Source organism: Pistacia vera, unplaced genomic scaffold (genome assembly GCF_008641045.1).
Source record: "Pistacia vera cultivar Batoury unplaced genomic scaffold, PisVer_v2 Contig671, whole genome shotgun sequence".
In the NCBI taxonomy this organism is placed as follows: domain Eukaryota; kingdom Viridiplantae; phylum Streptophyta; class Magnoliopsida; order Sapindales; family Anacardiaceae; genus Pistacia; species Pistacia vera.
The window spans coordinates 279,871-307,841 of NW_022196525.1; the positions used below are offsets into that span (position 1 = coordinate 279,871).

The 27,971-nt window shown below is 34.0% G+C and overlaps 2 protein-coding genes across 2 annotated transcripts; both read left to right on the forward strand.

Annotated features, from left to right (window-relative positions):
• Positions 1-21,794: 21,794 nt before the first annotated feature.
• LOC116112970 (non-specific lipid-transfer protein-like protein At2g13820) lies at positions 21,795-23,137 on the forward strand. The gene is made up of 3 exons (XM_031399093.1): positions 21,795-22,344; positions 22,447-22,539; positions 22,852-23,137. The coding sequence occupies exons 1-3, from the start codon at positions 22,020-22,022 to the stop codon at positions 22,971-22,973; spliced, it is 540 nt and encodes a 179-aa protein (XP_031254953.1). The 5' UTR covers positions 21,795-22,019; the 3' UTR covers positions 22,974-23,137.
• Positions 23,138-26,903: 3,766 nt separating this feature from the next.
• Positions 26,904-27,922, forward strand: LOC116112944 (non-specific lipid-transfer protein-like protein At2g13820). Its single transcript, XM_031399069.1, has 4 exons — positions 26,904-27,207; positions 27,309-27,388; positions 27,422-27,461; positions 27,650-27,922. Exons 1-4 carry the CDS (start codon positions 26,904-26,906, stop codon positions 27,760-27,762), a joined length of 537 nt encoding a protein of 178 aa, XP_031254929.1. The 3' UTR covers positions 27,763-27,922.
• Positions 27,923-27,971: the final 49 nt, after the last annotated feature.

Here is a 27,971-nt window from a genome sequence, read left to right on the forward strand (position 1 = left end):
AATTTCACGTGACAACTCACAAATGGATGGCGAGACACCTATATCAAGTAAACATTTATTTGCGGTTAACTAATGCCGTTTATTATGTTGAGGTTGTAAAGAAAGTTATAAGATTGGATTATAAACTTATATTACCTTTATAGTAATGATAGCAAGTTTTTAAATACATTATGAAATTTCCTCTTTAACCTTGATCATATTTTTAATAACACAATGAAACAGTAAAGAATATCATGAAAAGAAGAGATCAAAAGAATTATATATTGAATGAAATATTTCCTACACAGCTGACAAAAAAAAAAAAAAAAAAAAAAAAAAAAGGACACCCTCTGTTTCTCAGTTTTTTACTTTTGTCTGCATCACTTTCTCACTTTCTAATTGTAGTTTCATCTCATCTTCTAGCTTTTCTGTAATCTTTCATTGAATCAATCCACCATTCAATCTTCGACAAGCTCATGTACATACCAGCAGCCTCAAAGAATGGAGATAATACATACTGAAAACGAATTGAATCACATGGTTTTCATCGTAAAAATAACAACAAAATGTACCTCAACCTCCAGCTTAAAGAATTATGTTCTCAAGAGTTTTCACCTCCAGACTTGTCACTACCTCTTGAGCTTCCGAATTTTCCACTGACTTGGCGGGCATAGCAACAACAGCTTTCGCCCACCTCACGATCTTAGATTTCAACTCATTTGAGTCCACGTCTCTCAGAGATGAACCTTCAGGCTCTATAGATATCTCCCTGAAGGAGAAACAGCTATCGAAACGCTGCGTTTCGAAGAGTTCCCGTAATCTTCTTCCCAGCTTCTCTTCTTCTTGCTTTTGCTTTTCAAAGAAAGAGTCTTCTTCACAGACATGGCTAATGGTTGGCTGCTGCTGCAGCACTTGTTTGAGAAACAACAGATTGTTATTGCTGAATTTATATGGGGTTGGAGAATTAAACTTGCTCAAGTAACTTAAAAATATTCTAGCTTTTTCTCATGCGTGTACTCCATCAGCTCTATGACTTGACTTTTCAGCCTTTTGTTCTCTTTTGACTCTTTCATATTACAGAAGCTTTGATCTCAACCAGTTCAATAAAATATATTATTTCGATAATTTTTTAATTTTGAGTGCAAATTTTTACGTGAAACATCGAAGTTCTCTTTGAGAAAATACTTGAAAATTTATTATTATTATTTTTTTAACTTTGAATATAAAAAAACTTGAAAAAATCTATAGCATATATAAACCCTAACCCTAAATTTTCATAATCTAATCCTAAATATTCATAATCATTGAAACATTTTGTTTTATTTTAAATATTTATTTGTTTGATGAAAATATAATATTATAAAACTTTGAAAAATATAACGGGATGAATTTGATTACGAAGAAGATAAAATAAGTTGAAATTAGGACATAGGGTGAAAAAAAGTGCAAAGAAAAAACTAAATTAAGTTTAATTTGGGAAATATTGTCTAAACAAAAAACTTAATTAAGTTTGAAATTGGGGAAATAAACTTAATTAAGCTTAAAAGGTTACTTTCAGTATTACAAGTGATTTAAAGAGATTTTTTTAATTATAAAAGAGGTATTCTTATCCTTGGGGGATGAAAATCAATTAGACGAGGACTAAAAATCATTTTTCTTTTACAAATAATTTCTCATAAGTTTACTACCGTTATACTTTTTCTCTTTGTAGGAACGAGTTATGACAAAATATATCTTGGTTATCATGATGAAATTTAAAAAGAGTCGAGATTAAGCTTACTTATAACGTGCAAATAAAACGGTATGATATATTTTATAGGGTGAAGAGATTTGGGAAAGATGGATTGTCTTCTTGCAGGACTATGCACAAACTAAAATGTTTCATTTAATAATCTTAAGGTTTATATCTTTGTTGTGAATTTTATTTCTTGAATTTATTTAAAGACTGGATGAATGTTGATGCCGATGATCATATTATTATTTTGTGAATTTTAAGTATAGTCTAACATACTTTAATTAAACTATCAAATTATACTATAAAATGTCACATCTTGCATAGTTTAGTATAGTCAGTTAAAGGGCTTAAGTCATATGAATTGTTTTAGTTGTGGGAAGAGTTAATGTATATATCGTACATTGCATCCAATTTCATCACGTAATTATTATTATTCACCTAGGTTAACACTTTCTCTTGTGCACCTCGCCCTGCAGGTTTATCAGCCTGTGTATCATAGTGCAAGAGATGCGTACGGTGATCCCGGACATGATGAGATGCTCGCAACGCCTAGACAAATTGTGTCTATCCCTCGATTCACACGCCCGTTGTGTTCACTTGGAAGCAGTCATGCCAAACGAACACACCCTGATGGCAATAACCATCAAGCATGCAAAATCATCGAACAAGGCCACCCCAACACCGCGAGACGCGAAGAGAACATTATAACCAAGGGACAATGACTGAATCATAAGTTATATTTGACTACGTTGAAAGTGAATTTGCACGGTTTAATGGTTATATGTAATGGTCTTTATACAACCCATTGTGAGACACAGAGGAATAGTACTACATTTACAACCCAATCTTATAAATTTTCTCTCACAATCTTAATGTGATATCTCGTAATTGGTCAATTCATAATGAATCTCGTCTATCTAATTACAAACCGTCACGTCAAAATGGTAAGAACCAATCTCTGTTACTTTTTAAAATTCCGTTGACCAGATGATGTTGAATCCAGGGCAAAGTAAGTATGAATGAGCATACAGTAATAGTTTAATATTGATCCGAATCAACCCATATGCTCCAATTTTTAATAAGGCTATTGTAATGCACCTCTCCCTCGGTGTCTGGGAAGCATACAAGTACAGTAATGCGCCCCTCTCTACTGGTTGATTTGACAGCAAAAGTAATAAGAAACTCAATATAGACTAATATTATTTCCTGAATTTAATATTGGCTCATTGGAAATGATAGAATCTCTATCAATAATTTCAAAGAGAAAGTAAATAATGTAATTCAATCCATAAAATAATGACCTTTAAGTAAGAAACATATCTAACGACATATGGTAAACCCTGTAAGACAATCCATCATCTCCCAAATCTCTTCACCCTCAAAAACATACCCTTTTATTTGTTTGTAACTTGTATATTTGATCTCAAATTTCTCTATGCATTGCCGCCAACACGATATGGGAACAGATTTGCAGCATTCACAAATCTCTCCTTCATAAATTGGCTCCTTTTTATATGAAAACTCAAACTGAAAAGCAAGTAAATGGAAATTATAACATTTGTTTTAAGCATGTAAAAGGCATTAACCATGGAAAGAAAAAAAATGCAGAAATCTAGTCTTAAAAGTGCACAGCCAAAAACTCTCTTTTCTGTTATGTGCTCCAAAACAGATGAAAATAAGGCAAGTTTGCCGAGCCTTTGAACTCTACTTTAACAGGATTGCACAAACATAGCGAAAAAAATGATTAGCACAACAAACTATGGTACAAATATATTAAGTATCTTTCTCATAGGATAAACGAAGTATTGAATACAAAAAATTAAAGTACCTCCAAACAGAATATGTGGCTATAAACAGACTTTATTGCCAAAGTCTTTGCATGCGGCGAAATCCAGAGCAAGCCATCCACAATATCTTTAATAGCGACACTTGGAGGTGATACCACTGTTANATAGTCTAACATACTTTAATTAAACTATCAAATTATACTATAAAATGTCACATCTTGCATAGTTTGGTATAGTCAGTTAAAGGGCTTAAGTCATATGAATTGTTTTAGTTGTGAGAAGTGTTAATGTATATACTGTAAATTGCATCCAATTTTATCACGTAATTGTTATTATATTGACTACGTTGAAAGTGAATCTGCATGGTTAACGGTCATCTGTAATGGCTCTTATACAACCCATTGTGAGATACGGAGGAATAAGGTATTCTTTTTTTCAAAAGATAATAATATACTTACAACCCAATCTCATAAAATTTCTCTCACAACCCCGACGTGATAGTTCGTAATTGGTCAATTTACAATAAGTCTCGCTTATCCAATTGCAAGCCGACACGTCAGGGTTGTAAGAAAAAATTGTAAAATTAAGTTGTTATTCAGTCTCTATTGTTTTTTAAAGGAGATGGTGCCAAGGAAAAGGCTAGATCTACGATCAGATGTGGCCATCGATGACTGCAAAAGTTCATTTTGGCTGTCAGTGACGGCCAAAGATATGGCCATCATTATCGATCAACGATGGCCAAGATTTGACTGTCGTTGACTATCAATGATGGTCACTTCTTTGGCCGTCGTTGACAGTGGATCTAGTCGAAAAAGGTCAGATCGGTGAATTACTGGCCAATTCCGATCATGGTGTAGGCCGTTGTGATAGATTCTGGCTACCACCGATGGTGATTGTCGGAATCTGACAAGTATGGGTCGATGAGGGTGTTTTTGTTAATTTTTAAACTTTTTTTAGGAGTATTTATAAAATTAATAAACTTAAAGGGTGTAAAAGTAATTAAAAAATATAGTAATATTTCTCAAGTAACAATATTTGAGGAATATGATTGGGAATATGGGTAGAAATATGGTACCAAACGCACCCATTATTTCATTATTTCCTGTATTTAATATTGGCTCATTGGAAATAAATCAAATAATCTCTTATCAATAATTTCAAAGGGAAAGTAAATAATATAATTCAATCCCTAAAATAATGACCTTTAAGTAAGAGACATATCTAACGACTTGTGGTCAACCCTGTAAGACAATCCATCATCTCCCAAATCTCTTCACCCTCAAAAACATACCCTTTTATTTGTTTGTAACTTGTATATTTGATCTCAACTTTCTCTATGCATTGNGAATGAAAAGTGGGAAACTTTTGGGGCCTATATATAAGGACCTAAATCAATGTTAATTGTATCCCAAGTTGTAATTCCATTATACTTCTTTTGTTTAGGGTTCTTTCTTTAAGGACCCTTTAGTTTGTAAGTTTTGTTGGATCTCCCCTTTGTTTTGGGTATTTGTTGTATTGCCCAAATATTTGTAATATTGTTTTGGAGATAGTGGAGCTTCCGTTTGCAGCGCCCGAGGACGTAGGTTTTAATACTGAACCTCGTTAATTCCTGGTATTCTTTATTTTTGCATTTAATTTTGGCAATTTATTTATGCTTTACTACTTGTATTATTATATTCAATAAGCTAGCGTTAGAGTTTATGTTTCCGTTGCATAACAAACCTGTGCTTCATTTGTCTTCTTTACAAATTTTTAAAGGGTTCAACATCAAACTTTATGAATAGAGCTTTTACATCTGCATTGAGAATTTCACTGTTCATTTTAGTTATGTTTTTTTTTTTTTTTTTTTATAACTAGGATGTTCAGACAATTTTATACGTATTTCAACTAATCTTCGGGATCTATTAAATATCCTACAAACCGAAAAGACTAAGAAACATTCCTTTTTTTTTTTTTTTATTTAAAAAGGGACAAAATTTTCTCCCTTTGGCAATTACTACAAACTAAAATTAAGGGGTTAAAGATTTACGTAATTACCATTAGAGGAAAATCTCCTTTAACAGTAATGCACAAACATAGCGAAAAGAATGATTAGCACGACAAACTATGGTACAAATATATTAAGTAGCTTTCTCATAGGATAAATGAAGTATTGAATACGAAAAAGTAGATTAATTCATTACCTCCAGACAGAATCTGTTTCTGTTAACAGACTTTATTGCCAAAGTCTTTGCATGCGGCGAAATCCAGAGCAAGCCATCCACAATATCTTTAATAGCGACACTTGGAGGTGATACCACTGTTATAAGCTCGAAATGCTTCATACCACAAAATAGAGGTGATATGGTTTGCCTCAATGCCACCGGAAAGATCACATTCTTGACAAAAGAAATTGAAAAGGAAAATTAAAAAAAAAAAAAAAAAGAGCTTCAGGATATATAATAACAAATAGCTTGATAAGTCCAAAAGAAAAGACATACCTCACCCCTTTCAGTCATCAGATTCAATACCTTGGAAAGAGTATGGAATTTTCTAAGGAGTTCAATATATTTGAAATACCACTCAGTGTCCATTTCAGTTTTTGAGAAGAAACAAAGACTAGCACTCTCTGATAGAGTGAAATCATCATCTAAAGAGAATGATATTATGTCACCCTCATAGTGAAATACACTTAAATTAGGAGTCTCAAGTTTAACTTCAACCAACCTTTCACATAAATAAATATGTAATCTCTTAAGAGAGAAACTTGAAATTTTAATACTCCTCAACCTGGAACAATGATCAAAGTATAAGCACTCGAGGAGTGGAAATTTAGAAATATGGTCGCACAGCCACTCATCCATTATCGAAGAAGTCCGCCTAAACTTTAAAGAAATAAGATTCTTACAAAGGGTTATATCAAGATGACGTGGGATGTCCGACCAAGCGATACTAAATACTTGGACATTAAAGGCTTTCATCTCCAGCCGCTCAAGATTGCTCATCTCCTCTACTTCAACTTTATTCAGCTTAGGAAGACCAAATAACTTTAGACTTTTAAAACCTCGACTATAACAAACTGATAGATCCTCCAACAAAGGACATCCAGCAATAATAGTCTCAATGACTCCCTCAGCTGCTAAAACACAGTGCAGTGATAATTTTCGCAAAAAAGATAACTTCACATTTTTTGGTGACTCCAGCTTAGCGCCCGATATGTTTAAGACATGTAATGATTCTGCACATAGAACCATTTGGGGCAAAAGGTAAATCCTTTTTTTACCATAATCAGGGATATGAATGTAACCTAACTTAAAACAAAGCTCTTTGACATTACATCCTAGTGCATAACCAAGGCAACGATCTATGACTGATGAGAAGATTTCTGTTAAATTTATAAACTCAATTGTGAGTTTCTCTATAGTTACCATCTCATTGTATCGATTTCGCAGACTTCCCTCCATATAATTTAATAAGTATGCGTAGAACAACATTCGTCTTCTCCGCTCACCTTTTAGCCTATTGTCCGAATTCATATAAGGGTGAATAAAAAGGGCCAAATACTGCATATCGGGCTCAAATAAAGAGGAATCATACTCCAAAATGGGGAAATTACAGATATCTCGTTCAAAGAAATCATAATCAAACGCCAGAATGGGGAATGTATGCCATGCTTTTTCCCATGTTTTAGACACAATACAAGTTTGAGCAACTTGTTGGAAGGAAAGGAATGACAAGACGTGATGTAATAAATGTTCTGGTAAATCAGATATCCTGTCCACCCTCAACATACTCTCTTCCCGTACCATATTTACCTGAAAGATTATAACATGTTTATATTCTGAACCAAATATATATAACCTGAAGATTTGTTTCCATCATCTTTCTATAAATATTTCATCCCGCATAGCAACATTGAAACCAAACAACAAATTTGAATAAAAAGGAATTAACGGTAGAAACGAAAGTATGTGGAATAATACCTTGCAGCAAGCAAACAATCTTCTGTTGGGGATGCAGCAGAGATCTGACGATTATGGTTTTCTTTATCCACAGAATTGAAGGAACTAAAGAAAATATACGGGTTCCCAGAGACTCCTTTTCCTCTTCCAATTCTAGCTGCTGTGAGAATCCAACTCCAGTTGCAACACAGCATGGTACAGTTAAAACAGGCTTTACGCCCTTCGAAGGTTAAATGACATATTGTACCCCTATGTTTGGTGATTTATCATTCACCATCCTTAGTTTCAATAACTAACAACTTATCACCCACAGTTTAATCTCCATCCATAATTTATCCTCCACCTCCATCTCTACCTCCCCATTAATTCTGACTATTTTCTAATTCCATGCAAAATTAATAAAGAATACAATAAAATAAATTCATCAACTCCAAATTATTCAAACAAGTTCATCTATCATCTCTAGCTCCACAGTCACAAATTCATGATGAAAACATCAAAGGAAAAAAAAAATATATAAAAATTAAATCAAAAAAACCCAGAGTCAACAACCAACAAGACTTTATTTTACTGTTATCACTTTGAAATATCTGACGGTGAAAATGGGTCAAATGTTGTTAAGCTCTCAGAAATAAGGGTAATATCTATATTCATAATATTGGGAATTAAAATGTTATTCGACTTTATCATGGAAATAAGGGTAATAGTCTATAGTCTATATTCTGTTTATCGTTAACATAAATAGAATATTTAACAAATGGAAATTTTATCTTATATAACACATATGACTTATACGTTAAATTATATTTGATAAGCTACACGTTTGAAGAATATTAATTATAATTCTATTAAGAAATATCAAATGAAATAATAAATATTTGAAATTTTATTTATTATATTACAGCTCTTCGTAATATTTTAATTTTACCTAATTATTTATTTTCGTATAAATTATAAGTCTAAAAGAATATACAAACCAATAATTCAACTTAATCCTCATTGGAGTCGAAAACTCCCTCAACAATAATATTCTTCAATATCATGTGTGTTTTTTAATAGTATATCTACCATCAATCCAGTTAGATAGAACTATGGGAATACTATTCTTTCAACATATTTGCTAACCGGCTTTTTTGCTATAATCTCAAACCAAAACTCATCAGTGTGGTTGGATTGTTCAATTCCAATCGGAAGGCTATTTACGGATTATGATGGAGAATTAAACTCTTCAACACACTCAATGACTTTTGGCTGCTGTTAAGTTATTCTCTGGATGAGTTTCAAGTTGATGGGGGTAAGTTTAAAATTTTTATATTACTAATCACTCTTTTCTTCTGCAAGTTCCTATTGCTAGCCAGATTTTGAGAAGGCGGTCCTCTCCCCTCCTCCCGGTTGTGGTTGCAGCTGTTTGAATCGGGCTTCTTTGGGTCTGCTTTGATTGTTGGGTTGATTGTTCTGTTTCCTTCTGTTGATGCGTGATTTTAATACCAACTAAACGCATATGAGAAATGCTGAGTTGACTCAGAAGACACACATGTATGGGAGATTGAAATGAATAAAAGATGGAGAAACAATGTTTAAAGTGGTTTGGATGCTTACGCAAGCGAATCCTACGTCCACTGGTGTTGTATTAATATATGAGGTCAGTTCGCATTCAGCGAGCTGACTTACAAATGATTGCACGAGAGAGAAAGTATGCAATTCTAGAGAGAAATTAGCTAATCCCACAAACGAGAGAGGAGCTCTCTATTTATAATAAGATGAATTGAGGTAATGATTATTGAATCTGGGAGTGGGTTCGTAACTCTGGTGCTCACCCATTGCACTGGCAGGAACATGCTGCTCATGTCAGCACGCGACGTGGCTGCAAGATTTACTTAAGCTCTGACCTCTTGCACTGACAGGGCTCCTCATAAACCCTATTTTTCCAAGCATAACACATTCCATCTAGGTTGCTTTCTCCCCCATTTTAGGTGTGTTGTAGTGGCTGGTTTTGGGGCCTTGTACTTGGCCATGGTGTTGTTTGTGGTGGGTTGGCTTGGTGGGGTTGGTGTGGGCGTAGGCAGGTGATAAAGGAGTCAGTAAATATTTCCAGAACAGAGATTGTTTGTGTAAAGGGTATTTATTATCTTATCATTATCTCTTGTTTTCCTATTTCAAACCTTCTTCGGATTCTAAATAAAGGTAATGATAAGAGGAAGAAGAGAGTATTGATAGGGTGGACAGGATATCAGATCTACCAGAACATCTTCTTATTCCTTCCATTCCAATAACTCTCGCTCAAACTAGTAATATTGTCTTTAAAACATGGCAAAAAGCCTGGCATACCATTCCCCCATTTTGGAGTTCAACATGAATTTCTTTCGTCAAGATTGGTGGAATGGTCATGGTTACACTGGAAGAAGCTAAAGCCATAATATTCAACTTGCTTCATTATGTTGAAAAACTGGTGAGGAACCCACAAGAAGATGATTATAGAAAAACTCTCATTTCACTTAATCATCTCCTCAAATGGGGCAAAAATACCTATGAATTAGATTTCTCAGCCAAATAATGCTTAAGCATATCTTCTTCATCATCTGAAATCACCAGAAGATAAATGGTGTTCTTGTTAGCTGAGTAACAGAAAATAATGCTTACCAACCTTACTTTTATATATATATTACTGATTAAGATTGTGTAGTATGTTGGAAGGTTAAGGTGTTGAGTTTGGTTCTCTTATATGGTGTGTTCTAATCAAGAATGGTGATAAAGTGATATTGAAATGCTATTGTTGCTGGTATGCGAATGGGAAATAGTGATGGATATGTCTCTGAGAATTAACGAAATATTTCTGGTATGATGTATGATTGGAAAAGTTTGTTGGAGCATTCATTAACCGTGCGGTTTATGGGGAATATTAAGTACAAGAGTGAGCAGCTATGTGACAAGTGTCTGAGACACTTTAGGGGGAATATTAGGAATAAAAGCAAGAAAGGGTGTTTTCTATAAACTTTGTAAGTATACTTGGGGTGTGTTTTGTAAAGATTTTAAGTAAGTAAAACGCATCATTTTTGTACTAATCTCAGTCTCTATATAAGGGGCTGTTACGGTTTGTTTTTCAGTAGTAACAAGAAATACAATCATTTAACAATTAAGTCACACTTTTTTTTTTCCTTTCTTCAGCGCTATAGCTCGTGCTTAGCCCTCTTTACACTTTTCTTCTGATTTTTCGTTCACTTTCTCTCTAATTAGTTCAAGAATCTTCATGGTATCAGAGCCACAGACACACGTCCATGGCGAATCTGACTTCTGAGATCTTGGATTCTAGTTTGAAGGTTGTTAAAGAGCAAATTGACAGTGCGAGGGCATGGGTTCAGTAGCCCACTCTTCACTTCCAACTCTTTCAGTCAAATCAGGGGAAAAGAACTACAGTTACTAGAGATCTTAGACTCTACCTGCACTTGCCTCTTACGAGCTCGACGGCTTTGTAACACATGTGAATCCATGTCCTCTTATGTTTATAGTTGAGAAAATGGTTGATTCTGAACAAGTTGTTAAGAAACCTAATCCAAAATACTTTGATTGGAAGAAAACTGATCAATTTTTAGTGAGCTGGTTAGTGTCTTCTATTTCGAAATCCATGTTTAGACATGTAGCCAAGTGTATAAGTGCGTATGAGATTTGGAACACATTAGAGTTGTATTTTCAATCATTCTCTAAGGCTAGGACTCTGCACTTACGACATTTGTTGCAAAGTACCAAAAAAGAGTCCATGAGTGTTAATGAATACATTTTGCGGATGAAAGAAATAGTCAATGAGTTGGTAGCAAGTGGGGTTCAAATTGGAGAAGAAGAGTTACTGTTATATATTCTGGATGGTTTAGGTCCAGAATGTGATGCCATGGTAGCAAACCTTATTGCTAACAGTAGCAATACCACTATTCAGGAAGCATAATTACTGTTACATAAACATTAGATGCTTATTGAAAAAGATAACAATGTAATGACCAGCTTTCATGAGCAAATGACCTCTGCTTTACTAGCTGCTAAGCAAGTTTTGATTGATCCAAATAATGCGTCACAAATTCAGAATTTTAGTAGCACTTCACTAGTTCAAAAGTTTGGTCCTAGAGGAGGCATTTTTTTAGAATCCTGGGTCTGACTCTTTAGTTCAACTGAATATGACATATACACATCATGAAGGGTATACTTAACAGCCTCCTAATCTGGCCATGTACATTGTTGTATCACCTCACCTTGCTACTGCCCAATATCCCCCTACCAGTGGTTTTCAGTTTAATAACAATGGAATGAGAGACAGAGGTCATGGTAGAGGCTATTTTAGGCCTAGACTAGTTTGTCAAGTGTGTGGCAAACCTGGTCATTCAGCTCTGCAATGTTACCATCGGTTTGACTATGACTATCATGGGTTTCAACCTCACAACCGTTCTCCAATCCAACCAGCTAACTCACCCATATGTCCTCCTATTACCAATACTCAACAATACTCTGCAAGTTCTCATGATTCTGCTGCTCAAGCTCAAGCTCCTTATGCAGCAAATTTCCTACAACCAAAAAATGTTGTCAGCTCCTATGATGGTTGTCATGATTTCTCAGCCATTAGTGGTACTAGAGGTTCTTCACCAAGTCCCACTACACCTGGATATCATTCACAAGTGCCTGAATTTCAGTTCTTTCCTTAGTCTGGTCCTGTGACTTCTACCAACAACTTAACCATGGGGCAACTATCTGCTGCACTTGTGCTGCTAATTTCAAATTCACAAGCTGTTGCAGCGCCACAAACAGTTGCTGATAAATCCTGGTACATGGATTTTGGGGCATCAAACCATATGAATGCAGATGTCCTTAATCTGATGTTGAAGTCACCTTATCAGGAAGGATCTCAAGTCCAGGTTGGTAATGGTCAATCTATTCCACACAGGTATACTACTACTACCCTTTACTGATTCTAATAGGATTTTACATCTGTAGAACATTTTGTGTGTGCCCCATATTGCAAAAAATCTGTTGAGCATATCTCAAATCACTAAGGATAATCATGTGATTGTGGAATTTCATGTTGATTGTTGTTTAATAAAGGATAAACACAGCAAGGTTGTGCTCTTACAAGGGGTAGTGAAGGATGGTCTCTACCAACTCACTTTGCCATCACTTGGCAGCTCCACTGCTGGTTCTACTTTTCAGTCTGAATACTCAGGTTCCTCAGAATTTACTTCCTATGGAGTTACTTCATATCTATCGAATAAAGAGCAGTTCTCAGAATTTTGTCACAATTCTGATAGTGATTGTTCTACTACTAATAAGTCTAAGAATTTTGCTTTTGATGAGTCATTGAATGTTATTTCTCTTTGGCATGCAAGACTAGGTCATCCTAATCAGAACATTCTACATAATGTACTTGACATACTACATGTAAAACATTCTGCTTCTGAAAATAAACATTTTTTCTATGACGCCTATCAATATGAAAAGCTACAGCAGTGTCAGTTTCCAGTTTCTACTTCTAGGGTTATTAGACCATTAGAAATAGTCTATTCTGACTTATGGGGGCCTGCACCTTTTCTGTCCATAGAAGTTTATAAATACTATATTATTTTTGTTGATAATTTTAGTAGATACACTTGGATTTATCCCTTAAAACTAAAATCAGAAGCATTTAGTGTGTTCATTCAGTTTCACTATTTTGTTGAGAAACAACTGGATGCAAAAATTAAGTGTTTGCAAACAGATTGGGCAGGAGAATTCAGACCTTTTTCTAGTTATTAACAAAAACATGGTATTAAGTTTAGACATCCTTATCCATATCTTCATCAACAAAATGGGAGAGTGGAAATAAAACATAGGACTATTACTGAATATGGACTGTCTTCACTTGCTCATGCTGCCATGCCCCTAAAATTTTGGTGGTCTGCGTTTAGCACAGCAGTATACCTTCTAAATAGGCTTCCTTCAGCTGCTATAGAATTTATTTCACCCTATGAAACATTATTCAAGCAGTCACCAAAGTATACAGATTTGAAAGTGTTTGGCTGCTCCTGTTATCCATTTCTTTGACCCTACCAAAAACATAAGCTATCTTTCCATGCTAAGAAGTGTCTGTTCTTAGGGTACAGTCTTGATCATAAAGGGTACAAATGTATGAATGCCTCTGGCCGAGTGTTTATAATGAAACAATTGAAATTTCAAGAGACAGATTTTCCATTCAGAACAAGATTTCATTTTGCAAAACTTGCCTCTTCCACTACTGTATCTTCTGGTTTAATATTATTCCTCAATTCTGGCCTCTTCCACAACCCTCCTCAATATCTAAGAACTCACTTCAGATTCTGTTATATGTCAGAATGATTCTCTCAGATCCACAGATTCCATTACACCACTTGTTCAGGACTGTAGCTTTTCTTCTCCAAAAGAAGCCTTCCCTAATATTGATTCTCCTCGTTTCTCCTCTCCCATAGGTATCTCTGAAGTACTAGCTACAACCACACACAATCCTATAATTCACCTTGAAGTTGTACTTCCCATAGCACCTTGTACAGCCTCTATTCAACCTATTCAACCTTCTATCATAACTGAAAATGCCCATCCAATGATTACTAGGTCTAAGAGTTGTGGTCTCACTATAACCCACCCCAAGCTCATTTATCTACCAACAATATCTTACCTGAACCAAAATCCATTATAGAAGCCTTACAAACTCCTGAGTGGAAAGAAGCCATGTAGGCTAAATATCAAGCATTGTTGAAGAACCAAACCTGGACTCTTGTACCCTATGAAGCTGGATGAATGTTGTTGGTGGTAAGTGGGTTTTTAAAACCAAACTTCACTCAGATGGTTCACTATCCAAGTATAAGGCTAGGCTTATGGCCAAGGGGTTTCAACAACCCCCTGGCCTTGATTATTTTGAGACCTTCTCACCTGTAGTTAAAGCAGCAACTATTCGGATTATTTTATCTCTAGCTATTTATAATGAATGGGAAATGAAGCAACTAGATGTCAACAATGCGTTTCTTAATGGAGAGTTGATTGAACAAGTGTTTATGACTCTACCAGAAGATTTTACTGATTTATCTTAGCCTGAATAGGTGTGCCAACTACATAAGCCTTATATGGCCTTAAACAGGCTCCAAGAACCTGGTTTGAGAAGTTAAAAACTGCTCTTCTTTGTTGGGGATTTCAGAACTCTTCTGATATTAGTCTATTTTTTTATAAGAAGGATTCTCATATAGTTTACTTACTAGTCTATGTAGATGATATTTTGGTGACTGGTAATAATAAGAAATTGATTGATGAAGTGGTGACTGATTTGAACAATAGTTTTGCTTTAAAAACACTTGGTCCTGTGAACTATTTTCTTGGTTTTGAAGTCAATAGAAATAGCAAGGGACTGTTGTTGACACTAAGCAAATATGCTCAAGAATTATTAGTAAAGGCTGGTATGCATGAATCAAAGCCCTGTAATACACCTATGGCTACTGGAGTTCGATTAGGGAAGGAAGATACTGTTGTTTTAGATTAGCCTTCATTGTTCAGAAGCATCATTGGGGAATTGCAGTACATAACTTTATCCAAACCTGACCTTTCCTTTGCTTTGAACAAATTAAGTCAATTTTTACAACAACCTACTGTTAATCACTGGACAGCCTGCAAGATAGTGCTTAAGTATATAAAAGGCACTCTAAACCATGGTCTTTTGTTTACTATAGATTTCTTAGAAGAAGCATATGCTGATGCAGATTGGGCCAGTGATATGGATGATAGAATGTCTACCAGTAGGTATGCTATATTCATTGTGGTAATCTGGTCCAGTGGAGTTCAAAGAAACAAAAAACGGTCTCTTTATCATCTACAGAAGCAGAATACAGGTCTTTAAGCACAGCATCTATAGAACTTGTATGGATTCGAAATTTATTTGAAGAAATAGGTATCTTGGTAAATGGTTGTCCAGTTATTTGGTGTAACAACATGAGTGCTGGAGCCTTGTCTTCGAATCCTGCATTTCATGCTAGGAGAAGCACATCGAAATTGATGTGCATTATGTTAGAGATCTGGTGGCAAAGAAGCAAGTGAGATTTCAATATGTGGCTTCTAAATATCAAGTGGCAGATATCTTAACTAAAGCTCTTCCCTGCAATCAGTTCACTTATTTAAAAGACAAACTAAATGTGACCTCTGTGCTACCTGAGTAATACTTGTTTAATTTTTCTGTTGCTGATGTGCATTGGTGTTGCCGGATGATCACAGTGTTTTTTAATCTATTGCTGAGTGCATTGGTGTTCTGTATGATCAGAATGGTTTTTCTTTTTTCAGTTGTTGAGTACTTAATCTGTTGTTGATATGCATTGGTGGTCTGGATAATTAGAATATGGTTGCTAATATGCACTGGTGGTCTGGATAATCAGAATTGAGGTTATGTAGTATGTTGGGAGGTTAAAGTGTTGAGTTTGTTTATCTACTATCTGCTTAATGCCTGCATAATTTTTTCTATTGTTGGATGATCAAAATGTTTAATTTGTTGCTGATATGTTGACTGCAGCTTCTATGCCATTTGCTTGGTTAATCTTTTTGTTGCTGGTGTACATTGGTGTTTCTGGATAATCATGATTGAGATTGTGTAGTATGTTGGAAGGTTAAGGTGTTGAGTTTGGTTCTCTTATATGGTTTGTTCTAATCAAGAATGTTGATAAAGGGACATTGACATGCTATTGTTGCTGGTATGCGAATGGGAAATAGTGATGGATTTGTCTCTGAGAATTAACAAAATATTTCTAGTATGATGTATGACTGGAAAAGTTTGCTGGAGCATTCATTGACCGTGTAGTTTATGGGGGAATATTAAGTATAAGAATGAGCAGCTATGTGACAAGTGTCTTGGACACTTTAGTTTAAGGGGGAATATTAGAAATAAAAGCAAGAAAGGGTGTTTTTTGTAAAGATTGTAAGTAAATAAAACGCATCATTTTTGTACTAATCCCAGTCTCTATATAAGGGGCTGTTACTGTTTGTTTTTCAGTAGTAACAAGAAATACAATCAGTTAGCAATTAAGTCACACTTTTTTTTTCCTTTCTTCAGCTACAGCTTGTGCTTAGCCCTCTTTACACTTTTCTTCTGATTTTTCATTCACTTTCTCTCAAATTAGTTCAAGAATCTTCATTTACAAATTTAACCTTAAATTTAAATTAAAAGAAATAACATTTTAATTTTTAAATACACTCATGTACTGTTTTATACTTTTGTTTCAATTTTTAACATTTAATCATACATAAACCCTAACCCTAAATTTTCATAATCTAATCCTAAATGTTCACAATCATTGAAACGTTTTGTTTTATTTTAAATATTTGTTTTTTTGATGAATATATAATACTATAAAACTTTGAAAAACATAATGGGATGAATTTGATTATGAAGAAGATAAAATAAGTTGAAATTAGGACATAAGGTGAAAAAAAGTGCAAAGAAAAAACCAAATTAAGTTTAATTTGGGAAATGTTTTCTAAAACAAAAAACTTAATTAAGTTTGAAATTGGGGAAATAAACTTAATTAAGCATAAAAAGTTATTTTCAGTATTAGAACATCTCCAGTGGTGCTCTTTATTTTGAAGAGCGTCTTTCATATAAATAAAGAGCATCTTCATTAATTTTAAAATATAAAGAACACAATTTTTATTCAAATCTAATAGACTCTTTAAATTTAATGAAGATGCTCTTTATTTTTAAGAAAGAGACTTGATGGGAGAGAGAATTAATAAATAAAATGCATATGAACTTGTAGTTTATTAATTAAAATTAGGATAAAGAGTGAAATTTGACTCTCTAAATATGAAAAATTAAACTCACTCTCTAATTTATATTTTCAAGATAAAGAGTCAGTTGGACTCTTATTTTTATGGATAAACTCTTTATAATAAAGATATAAAAAGTCATTTGGAGATGCTCTTACATAAGATTTAAAAAGATTTTTTTAATCATAAAAGAGGTATACTTAACCTTGGGGGATGAAAATCAATTAGACGAGGACTAAAAATCATTTCCCTTTTACAAATAATTTCTCATAAGTTTATTACCGTTACACTTTTTTTCTTTGTAGGAACGAGTTATGACAAAATATGTCTTGGTTATGATGAGGAAATCTATTCTCTTATCATGTTGACTGCAACGCATAAAAAGAGTTGAGATTAAGCTTACTTATAATGTGCAAATAAAATGGTACGATATATTTTTTAGGGTGAAGAGATTTGGGAAAGATGGATTGTCTTCTTGCAGGACTATGCACAAACTAAAATGTTTCATTTAATAATCTTAAGGTTTATATCTTTTTTGTGAATTTTATTTCTTGAATTTATTAAAAACTGGATGATTGGTGATGCCTATGATCATATTACTATGTTGTGAATTTTAAGCATAGTCTAACATACTTTAATTAAACTATCAAAGTATATGTATATTGTAAATTGCATCCAATTTCATCACGTAATTGTTATTATTCACCTAGGTTAACGCATAAGTTATATGTGACTACATTGAAAGTGAATTTGCATGGTTTAACGGTCACATGTAATGGTCCTTATACAACCCATTGTGAGATTCGGAGGAATAAGGTATTCTTTTGTTCAAAAGACAATACTATACTTACAATCTAATTTTATAAACGTTATCTCATAATTCCTACGTGATAACTCTTAATTGGTCAATTCGCAATAAGTTTCGCCTATTTAATTATGAGTCGTCATGTCAGGATAGTCAGAAAAAATTTGCAAAATTAGGTTGTTAGCCAATCTCTATTGATTTTTAAAATTCCATTTGCTAGGAGATGTTGAAGCTAGGGAAAAGTAAGTATTGAATGAGCATACAGTTAATAGTTTAATATTGATCCGAATCAACCCATATGCTCCCATTTTTAATAAGGTTATTGTAATGCACCTCTCCCTCAGTGTCTGGGAAGCATACAAGTATGGTAATGCGCCTCTCTCTACTGGTTGATTTGACAGCAAAAGTAATAAGAAACTCAATATAGACTAATATTGGGTAGTTGAATAAGGGAGTATTACGAAGTAAAATTTAAAAATTTATGGAAAAACCTCATAGGTTTGCTAATTTAACTAAACACCCCAATATATAAAAATTTTGTAAAATGACAAAAACACCCCCACCACTTACAATGCCAGATTTCGACTGCTACCGTTGGAATCTGGCCAGAAAATTGTATAACGACACATACCAGTTGGATCTGATGGGTATGACATCGAAATGACATTTTTCAACTAGATCGACCATATATCTGGCCGAAAAATGTCAGATCTACGACTAGATATAGTCGTCGATGACCGCAAAAGTCCATCTTTGGCCATCATTGTCGGTCAACGATGACCAAGATTTGGCTGTCGTTGACCGTCAATGGCAACCATTTCTTTTGCCGTCATCAGTGAATTGCTAGCTAATTCCGGTCGTGGTGTAGGCTGTTGTGATAGACTCCAGCTACCATCGATGGTGGTTGCGGGAATCTGACAAGTATGGGTCGATGGAGATGTTTTTGTTAATTTTGAAACTTTTTTTTTGCAGTATTTAATGAAATTAATAAACTTAAGGGCTCTAAAAGTAATTAAAAAATATAATAATATTTCTCAAGTAATGTGCCAAACAATATTCGGAGAATATGATTGGAAATATGGATAGAAATATGGAACCAAGCACACCCATTATTTCCTGTATTTAACATTGGCTCATTGGAAATAATCCCTTATCAATAACTTCAAAGGGAAAGTAAATAATGTAATTCAATCCATAAAATAATGACCTTTAAGTAAGAAACATATCTAATGACTTGTGGTCAACCCTGTAAGACAATCCGTCATCTCCCAAATCTCTTCACCCTCAAAAACATACCCTTTTATTTGTTTGTAACTTGTATATTTGATCTCAACTTTCTCTATGCATTGCCGCCAACACGATATGGGAACAGATTTGCAGCATTCACAAATCTCTCCTTCATAAATTGGCTCCTTTTTATATGAAAACTCAAACTGAAAAGCAAGTAAATGGAAATTATAAACATTTGTTTTAAGCATGTAAAAGGCATTAACCATGGAAAGAAAAAAAATGCAGAAATCTAGTCTTAAAACTGCACAGCCAAAAACTCTCTTTTCTGTTATGTGCTCCAAAACAGATGAAAATAAGGCAAGTTTGCCGAGCCTTTGAACTCTACTTTAACAGGATTGCACAAACATAGCGAAAAAAATGATTAGCACAACAAACTATGGTACAAATATATTAAGTATCTTTCTCATAGGATAAACGAAGTATTGAATACAAAAAATTAAAGTACCTCCAAACAGAATATGTGGCTATAAACAGACTTTATTGCCAAAGTCTTTGCATGCGGCGAAATCCAGAGCAAGCCATCCACAATATCTTTAATGGCGACACTTGGAGGTGATACCTCTGTTATNGCTTTGTGATGTATATATTATACATTATTCCTTCATATTTACGTTGGAGATTTATAAAGTTTGATTTTTTACACCTACTTATTCATACATATTGTGTTACTTCAGTTTATATACAAACTTGATATATTTGACATCATTGATGTGTCGGACTTATATTGTACACAAGGGGGGCACGTGCCCCCTTGAATTTTGAAAATTTTAAGTTAAAAGCTTTAACATTTTAATTCTACCAAAAAATTGTTTCTAAATTAGAATTCGAAAGGTATAGATTTTTTGATTGATCATCCATCTTCCCTTTCAAATATAGCAAATATAAGATTTTTTTTATTTGCAATTATGCCCTTCAAGAAATTTAATTTCTTCGCTTTTTTATTTTTATTTTTATTTTCATAAATAGTATATGAAATATTTTATCATCTCTACATGTGTTTAAAATATTGTATAAGTTTATGTTTGATATAAAACTACAATTAATCTTCAAAATTTTTAATTCTAATACTGTTAATTAAACCTAAGATATAATTAATGAACTTTAACATATTCATTCATAATTGAATTTAATTCAATTAATAATTTTGAAACTTTTATATTACACATAACAAGTAGCATAGTTCATGTCATTATAAGTTTAGTTTCACATTTTGTAATTTTTTTAAAGTATAATATAGTATATATCTATACTTTAAATATGGTAGAATTTGTTTTATTTTTAAATATATTGACTTCTAAAACTAAACTATGGCATATAAATAAATATAAGTATTTAATTAATCAGGAAGGAGTACGAAAAGCGGGAAATATGAAGAGGAAAAAATGATAAATTGTGACACTATTCATCTTTACCGGAGTTAACAACTTTTTCTCATCCAAATAATGACTTGATAACATTTTTTTACTCGTCGACTTTTTAAATATCACTTTATTATCTAAATTTATATTTTGTTTTTGATTTTGACATCGTTGCGACCCCACACCACCACCAACATTCTCTTCTTCGATCATCACGTATCAAATTCTACTCTCGTCGACCTCGCTAATCACTGGCAATCTTGCGATTAGGGTTTACACAATCGCCCATTCTAAGTCAAATTTCGATCAATCTCAATTACCAAAATCTAACATTCTGCTACCAAAAGGCTCGTCGGTCTTCCCTCTTTAAAAATCTTAATAGCTTGTATCAAGTTTGTTCTTTGTTCATTGTCGGAATATAAATTTTATTTTTAGATCTAAATATAAAGTGGTGTTATTGAAGCTTCACGAAATTTATATGTACACCCCATTAATGATTTTTTAAATTGGAAATTACAGACAAAATACCAATTGTTGTAAAGTAACCCATAACCCTTAATGAGTTTGATTAATAAACTTCTAATAGTGTCATAGTTCGAATTTATTTGTTGTAAAGTAAGATAATTGTTAAATGTAAGGCTGACTATTTAATAAAAATGTCTAATATCTCAATATTAATGTTTTGGAAATTTCCTTTTTTGTCTTTTTACATAAAGTGTTTGAAATAAAGAAATTTTTTTAATGATCATAACGTGTATTCTAAGGATATATTTTAACTTGTGTCAATTTAAAATTACATTCATTTAGAAAATGATCGAAGAACATGCATTTAGTTTGAAAGTTTTATTTCACATTTTAAATACTAAAGATTCTTCTTCATTTTTTGCATGGGATGAAGAAAATGCAAATCTAGTGAGTAGTTGAGAAAAGTTCAAAATTAAATCAAGATCCTTTGAAATACCATTCTAATCATGTTCTATATATAAAATAATAAAACAACAATAAAAAAAAAAGATTTCATTTTATTTCAAGAATGATTTTATCATTAAAATTATTGAATATAATGTTTTTAAATTCTATTAGCAATCTCAAGAGGCTTAAGACTTTTTAATAATCTTGGTGGTGTGTTTCATAGTTAATAGATCTTGGACGAATAAATTATGTAAAGAACAAACAAACAAATCCTTAAGCAATCTATAAAAAATTTAAATTTTCTCGAGAAAACCTTTCCTTATATAACCCCTTCTCTTCCTTTCCTTTTTCCAACACCAAACACTCAAAAATCTCCCAATTTCCCAACCAACAAACCCAATTTTACAAGCAATTCCCATCATTTTCATGGCTTCCAGAGGGCTCCAGATGACTCTAGTCCTGGTCCTGGCGGCCATGTTTTGGGGTGGAGTCATGGCTCAGTCAAACTCAAACTGCAACGATGTGCTCACAAGCATGGCGCCTTGCCTCAACTTCCTTACGGGAAACTCATCGACCCCTTCAAATTCTTGCTGCTCTCAGCTCGGAGCCGTCGCGAAATCTTCCCCGGATTGCCTTTGCGCTGCTCTCAACGGCAGTGTTCCTTCAATGGGGATCAATATTAACCGAACCATTGCTCTTTCCCTTCCTGATGCCTGTCAAGTTCAAACTTCTTCAATTGACCAGTGTAAACGTATGATCAACTTTAATTTTGCTCAGAATATATGGCCCTTTTTGAGTTTAAACCAGGGATTTGTTTGTTAACATTAACTGGGTTTTGATTTTCTTTTACCAGAAGCCATTACTCCCGCAGCTTCACCTCCAGGTTCTCCATCAACGACAAGCCCTTCTTCAGGTTCTGCAAATACAACTACGCCGCCGGCCTCAGGTATGGTACAAACATAAGAAACAACTAACACATTTTATTCTCTAGTTAGGACATCTTATATAATTTTGCCAGGATCATGCATATATACTTCCATTAGACATTTTAGTTCCATGAGATGAATCAGAAGGACATATAATTTTGTCAGGATTATACATATATACCATTAAATCTGTGTTGTAAAATACTATTTCAGTCCCATAAGATGAATCCAACATTCTATAAGCATAATCCTGATAAAATTAATATTAGGACGTGAGAACAAACTATTTATGGTAAAGAATGTAAATTGATATAATGGTTGGGCAATTGCAGGATCGACGTCTACATCAACAACACAAGATTCATCTGATGGAGGCATCAGAAGAACACCTATTCATTTTGTTCTCTTCCTTCTCTTCGTCGCATCGTGTGCTTCAACAATCGCTAAATTCTGAGTCTTCTTCTGAGATTTTTTTAGTCTGTTGTAGTATTATTGACAAATAACAATATTCTTTTCCAGTTTCCGTTTGAGGATGATGCTCATTGTTGATTAGAGAAGTGTGGTTTTTGTATTATTATTTATCGGGGTTGTTTAATAAAAGATCAATGACTATTGGCTTCTCTATTAGTTTCTTTCAACCATTTGTTTACTGGTTTTAGAATTTCTCTACAAGGCAAGACACTTAAGTTTTCCAAATATTCACCTCATTATGAATGAAATTGGCAATGAACAATTTAAAGCAATATGACAGCTCTATGGGCAAAAAATCATAACAGGTCTTGTTAGGCCCAAACATGAAATAATCATTACATGGCCCGGTGCCATGGCTAATTCCCATTGGGCCTCCATTACACGAGTTGGGCTATTTAAACGAATGGGATTATTCTAATCCACAACGACTTGGGCCTTGCCATAACCCTAATTGGGCTCCAGCCCATTGGCCCATGACTATTCCAGAATAAGAGTCAGAGTCCCACACACTTTTTAACTTATCCAAGATTTTTAATCTTACCTAAATTAGAACTCTTAATGGTAGGTGGATAAGTTATACAACTTTCCTGTTTACTCAAACTCCTAAACTAGTAGAACTCATAGTTTTATTAGGATTCAAGCCTTCATGGCTTATTATATAAACAAAGGTACATCCTCTCATTATTCACTCAATCCCAAATGCTTCTCACTTACTCTTAAGATCTTGCTCTCAAGAACCTTTGTCTCTCCTTGACGTAGTTCTAGTTCCTATGATCTCGTTGAGCTGTGCTCCGGCCATTCTACGATGATTATTGTGCCCTAACCAGCCATTCTCGATAACCTTCGTGCTCTCAACCCTCCCTAAATTATCTTTCAGTCTTGCTGACTTGAGTGTCAGAGTGCCTATGACAGACACCACACCGGTGTCTCCCATGAGCTTCGTGTTCACTTTTCTTTTGTGTGCAGGTCTAGAAGATCGTTAGTGGCTTTATCCTTACAGGACCACTCCCTTCCGAATCAATCGTAGATTTTACCGTTTGAATAGCATATTGAACTCTTCAAATAAAATTTTGTAGAGATTTTAATTAATGATACAGAATCCCATTTCTATATTGATTTTATTCAACATCTAGGATTAATTTCCTCTATTCCACCCTTGCAAAATAGAGAAATCTTCATAAAGACCATTTTAGAGCTTGCAGAGACTTGAATGGTTCATGACAAAAACCAGAAAGACACCTAAAAAATTCAATGATGAAATTGGATAAAGGACAAGTTCATGCTTGAATGGTAGTGACAGTGAAGCTAAGTAGAGGGTACTGATTACTGTTTTTATACTTGGCTCTTTCGATTATTTGAATATTATTTGTTTGTATAAGAGATTTATATTATACCAAAATAAAATCAAAGAAAATTTAATGAATAGGATTCCAATTGAGAATTCTTAAAAAGAGATATCACAAGAGTTTCTAATAATCTCAAGAGTTTTATTGGTTTAATACTTTCAAATAACGCTGAGGGTGCATTTGGTTAGAGGTTATCCTCAATTACTCCAATAATGTCATATTATATTACTTATATTATTATGTTTGATTGTCAAGTAATATAAGATTATGGTACTTTTCCAATATCAATAGTAATCACTGTTGGTTATATAGGTGAGAATCTAAATACTACAATTTTCTTTGATATTATAAGATTACTTGGTAATTTTAATTTTGTTATAGTTTTACCTCTAACTATTAAATTTTTTGGACAATACCTTGTTTTGAAAACAATTTGCAAGAATATTCATGAACTATTTTATCCTTATACAATATTTTTAGGACATATTACCCTTGCACTTCCATCGAATTACCTAAGGGTCTGCGTGGGAGTTTTATGGTAGCGGTTATGAGGGTAAACCATCGTAGCGGTTTTGAGGGTAAACCACCGTAGCGGTTTTGAGGGGTTTTTAGTAGCGGTTTTTAAAACACCCAACCTGTGCTTGGGAGTTTATTTTCCAACGGTTCTGATAGTTTTTTTAAATGATAAATTTACATAAATACCCATAAAGTTAAAAAACTCTCTCTTTTGCTTAATTAACTTTGAAGTTATAAATTTGACTTACATGTTTTTAGCTACTCAGTCTTGTGAAAAAGGTGTATTTACAAAGTTGTACTTATGTTTCTTATTTAACACCTGGTTTTGGGTTTTACTTCCATTATCATTAGTCTGTGTCCAGATTTAAGTGAGTTTTGGGTTATCCGATTTAGTAAGAGTAGAAGACTCTATAATTATCAAATTGGAATGCTGGACATAGTTTTGACTCCTGTAAAGAATAATAGCAAGCAAATAAAATTTGAAAAGAAAGGAAAGATTGTAAATTAATTTAAATGGGAGAAACAGATTGTGATCAAATACTGGACACGGTTTGCTTGAGAGGCGTTGAAAATGGTGGTTTTTAAATAGCTGGCGAATTGACAACTTTTTCTTTTCAGGTTTTGAGAAGATGTAATAGTTAATACTTATTATTATTGAAAGGATTTTTTGAGAAAGAAACTACACTGGTTTGGTTGACGCCTAATACATTATCAGAAACCAAAATGCCTAATTTGGTTGGCGCCTAATTTGCTGAAAGTGAGAAGAATCTAATACAAACCCAAACGAGTTGTGTGCAGCAAAGAGATTTGTGTGTAGCAAATTAAAACCATTCACTCACTTCGTGTGCAGCAGCAAGAGATTTGTGTGCTAGAGAGAAGTCAACAGGAGCGAGAGATTTGTGTGCAACAAAGGGAGTGGAAAGGGGTTTTTTTGGGTTAAAAGTTTTAAACCAGCCAAAACACCCCAATTTGGGGTCTTTTATAAACCCCTAAAAAATACACTACACTGGTTTTGGGGGGTTTTTAAACTAGTCAAAACCAGCCTATTAAAAATCTGGCAAGTGAAGGTTTTTAAACACCTCAAAACCAGTCTAATTAAAAACCCCCCAAAACCAGTGAAAAAAAAACTCCCAAGCAGACCCTAAGACAGATGGCCAAATTTGGCCACCATTGCCGGACGTCGGCAGCAATGGCCAGAACGGTGCACGATTGAACCAAATCTGGCCGATTGTGTACCAATTTGGTCGTTTTCAACCAAATCTCTGGTCGAAAATGGCTAGATCGGCTCACGATCGACCATAACTGACCGGTGGTGCGCTGTTTAGGCCAGCAGTGGCTTGGGTGGGTGGGGGTGATTTTGTTAAAATTTGTACTTTTATTCTAGCTGCTGGCTGGGGTGTTTTAGCAAAATCTCAAATGTTGGGGGTTAAAAAAATAGTTCAAATAATAATAATATTAAAATAGAAGGACAATTCAGTAATCTATATAACATATCCACCAATTTATTCTTCTCAAACAAACATATTAATATAACATACTCATCAATTTATTCTCATCTAACCAAACACATTTAATATAATATTTATAATAATCTTCAAGGTAGTCTATTTTCCCATTAATATAGCATTTCCAATAATACAACATTCTTTGAACCAAGCGCCCTCTGAGTGTATTTCATATCAATTGATTTTAGACAGTTAAATTGGTAATGAGTTATATATATAAGATATATTTTGTTAGTTATCATATATCCAACAATAGTATTATACAAAGCAAATCCTTAAGCAATAAAAATGTAATAATTTACACCAAATAAGTAACACGCACACTACAAGAATCTGTTTAGTTATAAAGCAAACCTTAGTTTAATAAAAGTTGTTCATCCAAAAGTACCAGTCTCTTTGTCACCTCTCAAAAAACTTTCCTTATATAATCCCATCTCTTCCCATCCTTTTTACCAACTCCAACACTCAAATCTCCCAATTTCCCAACCAACAAACCCAACTTTACAAGCAATTCTCTTCATTTTCATGGCTTCCAGAGTGCTCGAGATGGCTCTAATCCTGATCCTGGCGGCCCTCTTTTGGGGTGGGGCCACGGCTCAGTCAAACTCAAACTGCAACAATGTGCTCGCCACCATGGCGCCTTGCCTCAACTACCTGATGGCAAACTCATCCACTCCTTCAACTTCTTGCTGCTCTAAGCTCGGTGCCGTCGTAAAATCTTCCCCGGATTGCCTTTGCGCTGCTCTCAACGGTAGTATTCCTTCAATGGGGATCAATATTAATCGAACTATTGCTCTGACTCTTCCTGGTGCCTGTCAAGTTCAAACTCCTTCATTTAATAATTGTAAACGTATGTTCAACTTTAATTAGTTCATAATTGATCACCCTTTTTTGAGTTCAAACAGGTGAAAGTTTGTTAACATTAACTGGATTTTGATTTGCTTTTACCAGAAGCCATTGCACCTGCAGCTTCACCTACAGATTCTCCAACAACGATAAGCCCTTCTTCAGATTCTCCAACAACGATTAGCCCTTCTTCAGATTCTCCAACAACGATTAGCCCTCCTTCAGGCTCTTCAAATACAATTACGCCACCAGCCTCAGGTATGGCACAAACATAAGAAACACCATATTTTCTCTAGTCAGTACGTCCTAATATATTTTTGTCAGGATTGTGTATATATATATGAGTTGTAAAATGTCATTTCACTCCTGAAAAAAATAACGTAGGACACGAGAACTACTATTTATGGTAAAGAATGCAAATTGACGTACTTTTTGGGCAATGGCAGGATCGGGGTCTAAATCAACAACACAAGATTCATCTGATGGAGGCATCAGAAGAGTACCTATTCATTTTGTTCTCTTCCTTCTCTTCATCGCATCTATGATCGCCAAATTCTGAGTCTTCTGCTAAGACTTTTTAGCCTGTTGTTGTACTAGTGAACAAATACCATTTATTCTTTTTCCAGTTTTTGCTTGAGGATGATTCTGAATTACAGAAGTGTGGTTTTTGTATTATTATCTGGGTTGTTTAATAAACGATGAATGAGTATTGGCTTCTCTATTGATTCTTTCATAAAAACTAACAGATCAATTGGTCAACTTCCCTCC

Coding starts and splice junctions, on each gene's coding strand:
- LOC116112944 (XM_031399069.1), top strand. CDS start 26,904: ATGGCTCTAATCCTGATCCTGGCGGCCCTCTTTTGGGGTGGGGCCACG. Junction 27,208..27,308: donor TTCATTTAATAATTGTAAAC/GTATGTTCAACT, acceptor TGCTTTTACCAG/AAGCCATTGCACCTGCAGCT. Junction 27,389..27,421: donor ATTCTCCAACAACGATTAGC/CCTTCTTCAGAT, acceptor ACGATTAGCCCT/CCTTCAGGCTCTTCAAATAC.
- LOC116112970 (XM_031399093.1), top strand. CDS start 22,020: ATGGCTTCCAGAGGGCTCCAGATGACTCTAGTCCTGGTCCTGGCGGCC. Junction 22,345..22,446: donor TTCAATTGACCAGTGTAAAC/GTATGATCAACT, acceptor TTCTTTTACCAG/AAGCCATTACTCCCGCAGCT. Junction 22,540..22,851: donor AACTACGCCGCCGGCCTCAG/GTATGGTACAAA, acceptor GGGCAATTGCAG/GATCGACGTCTACATCAACA.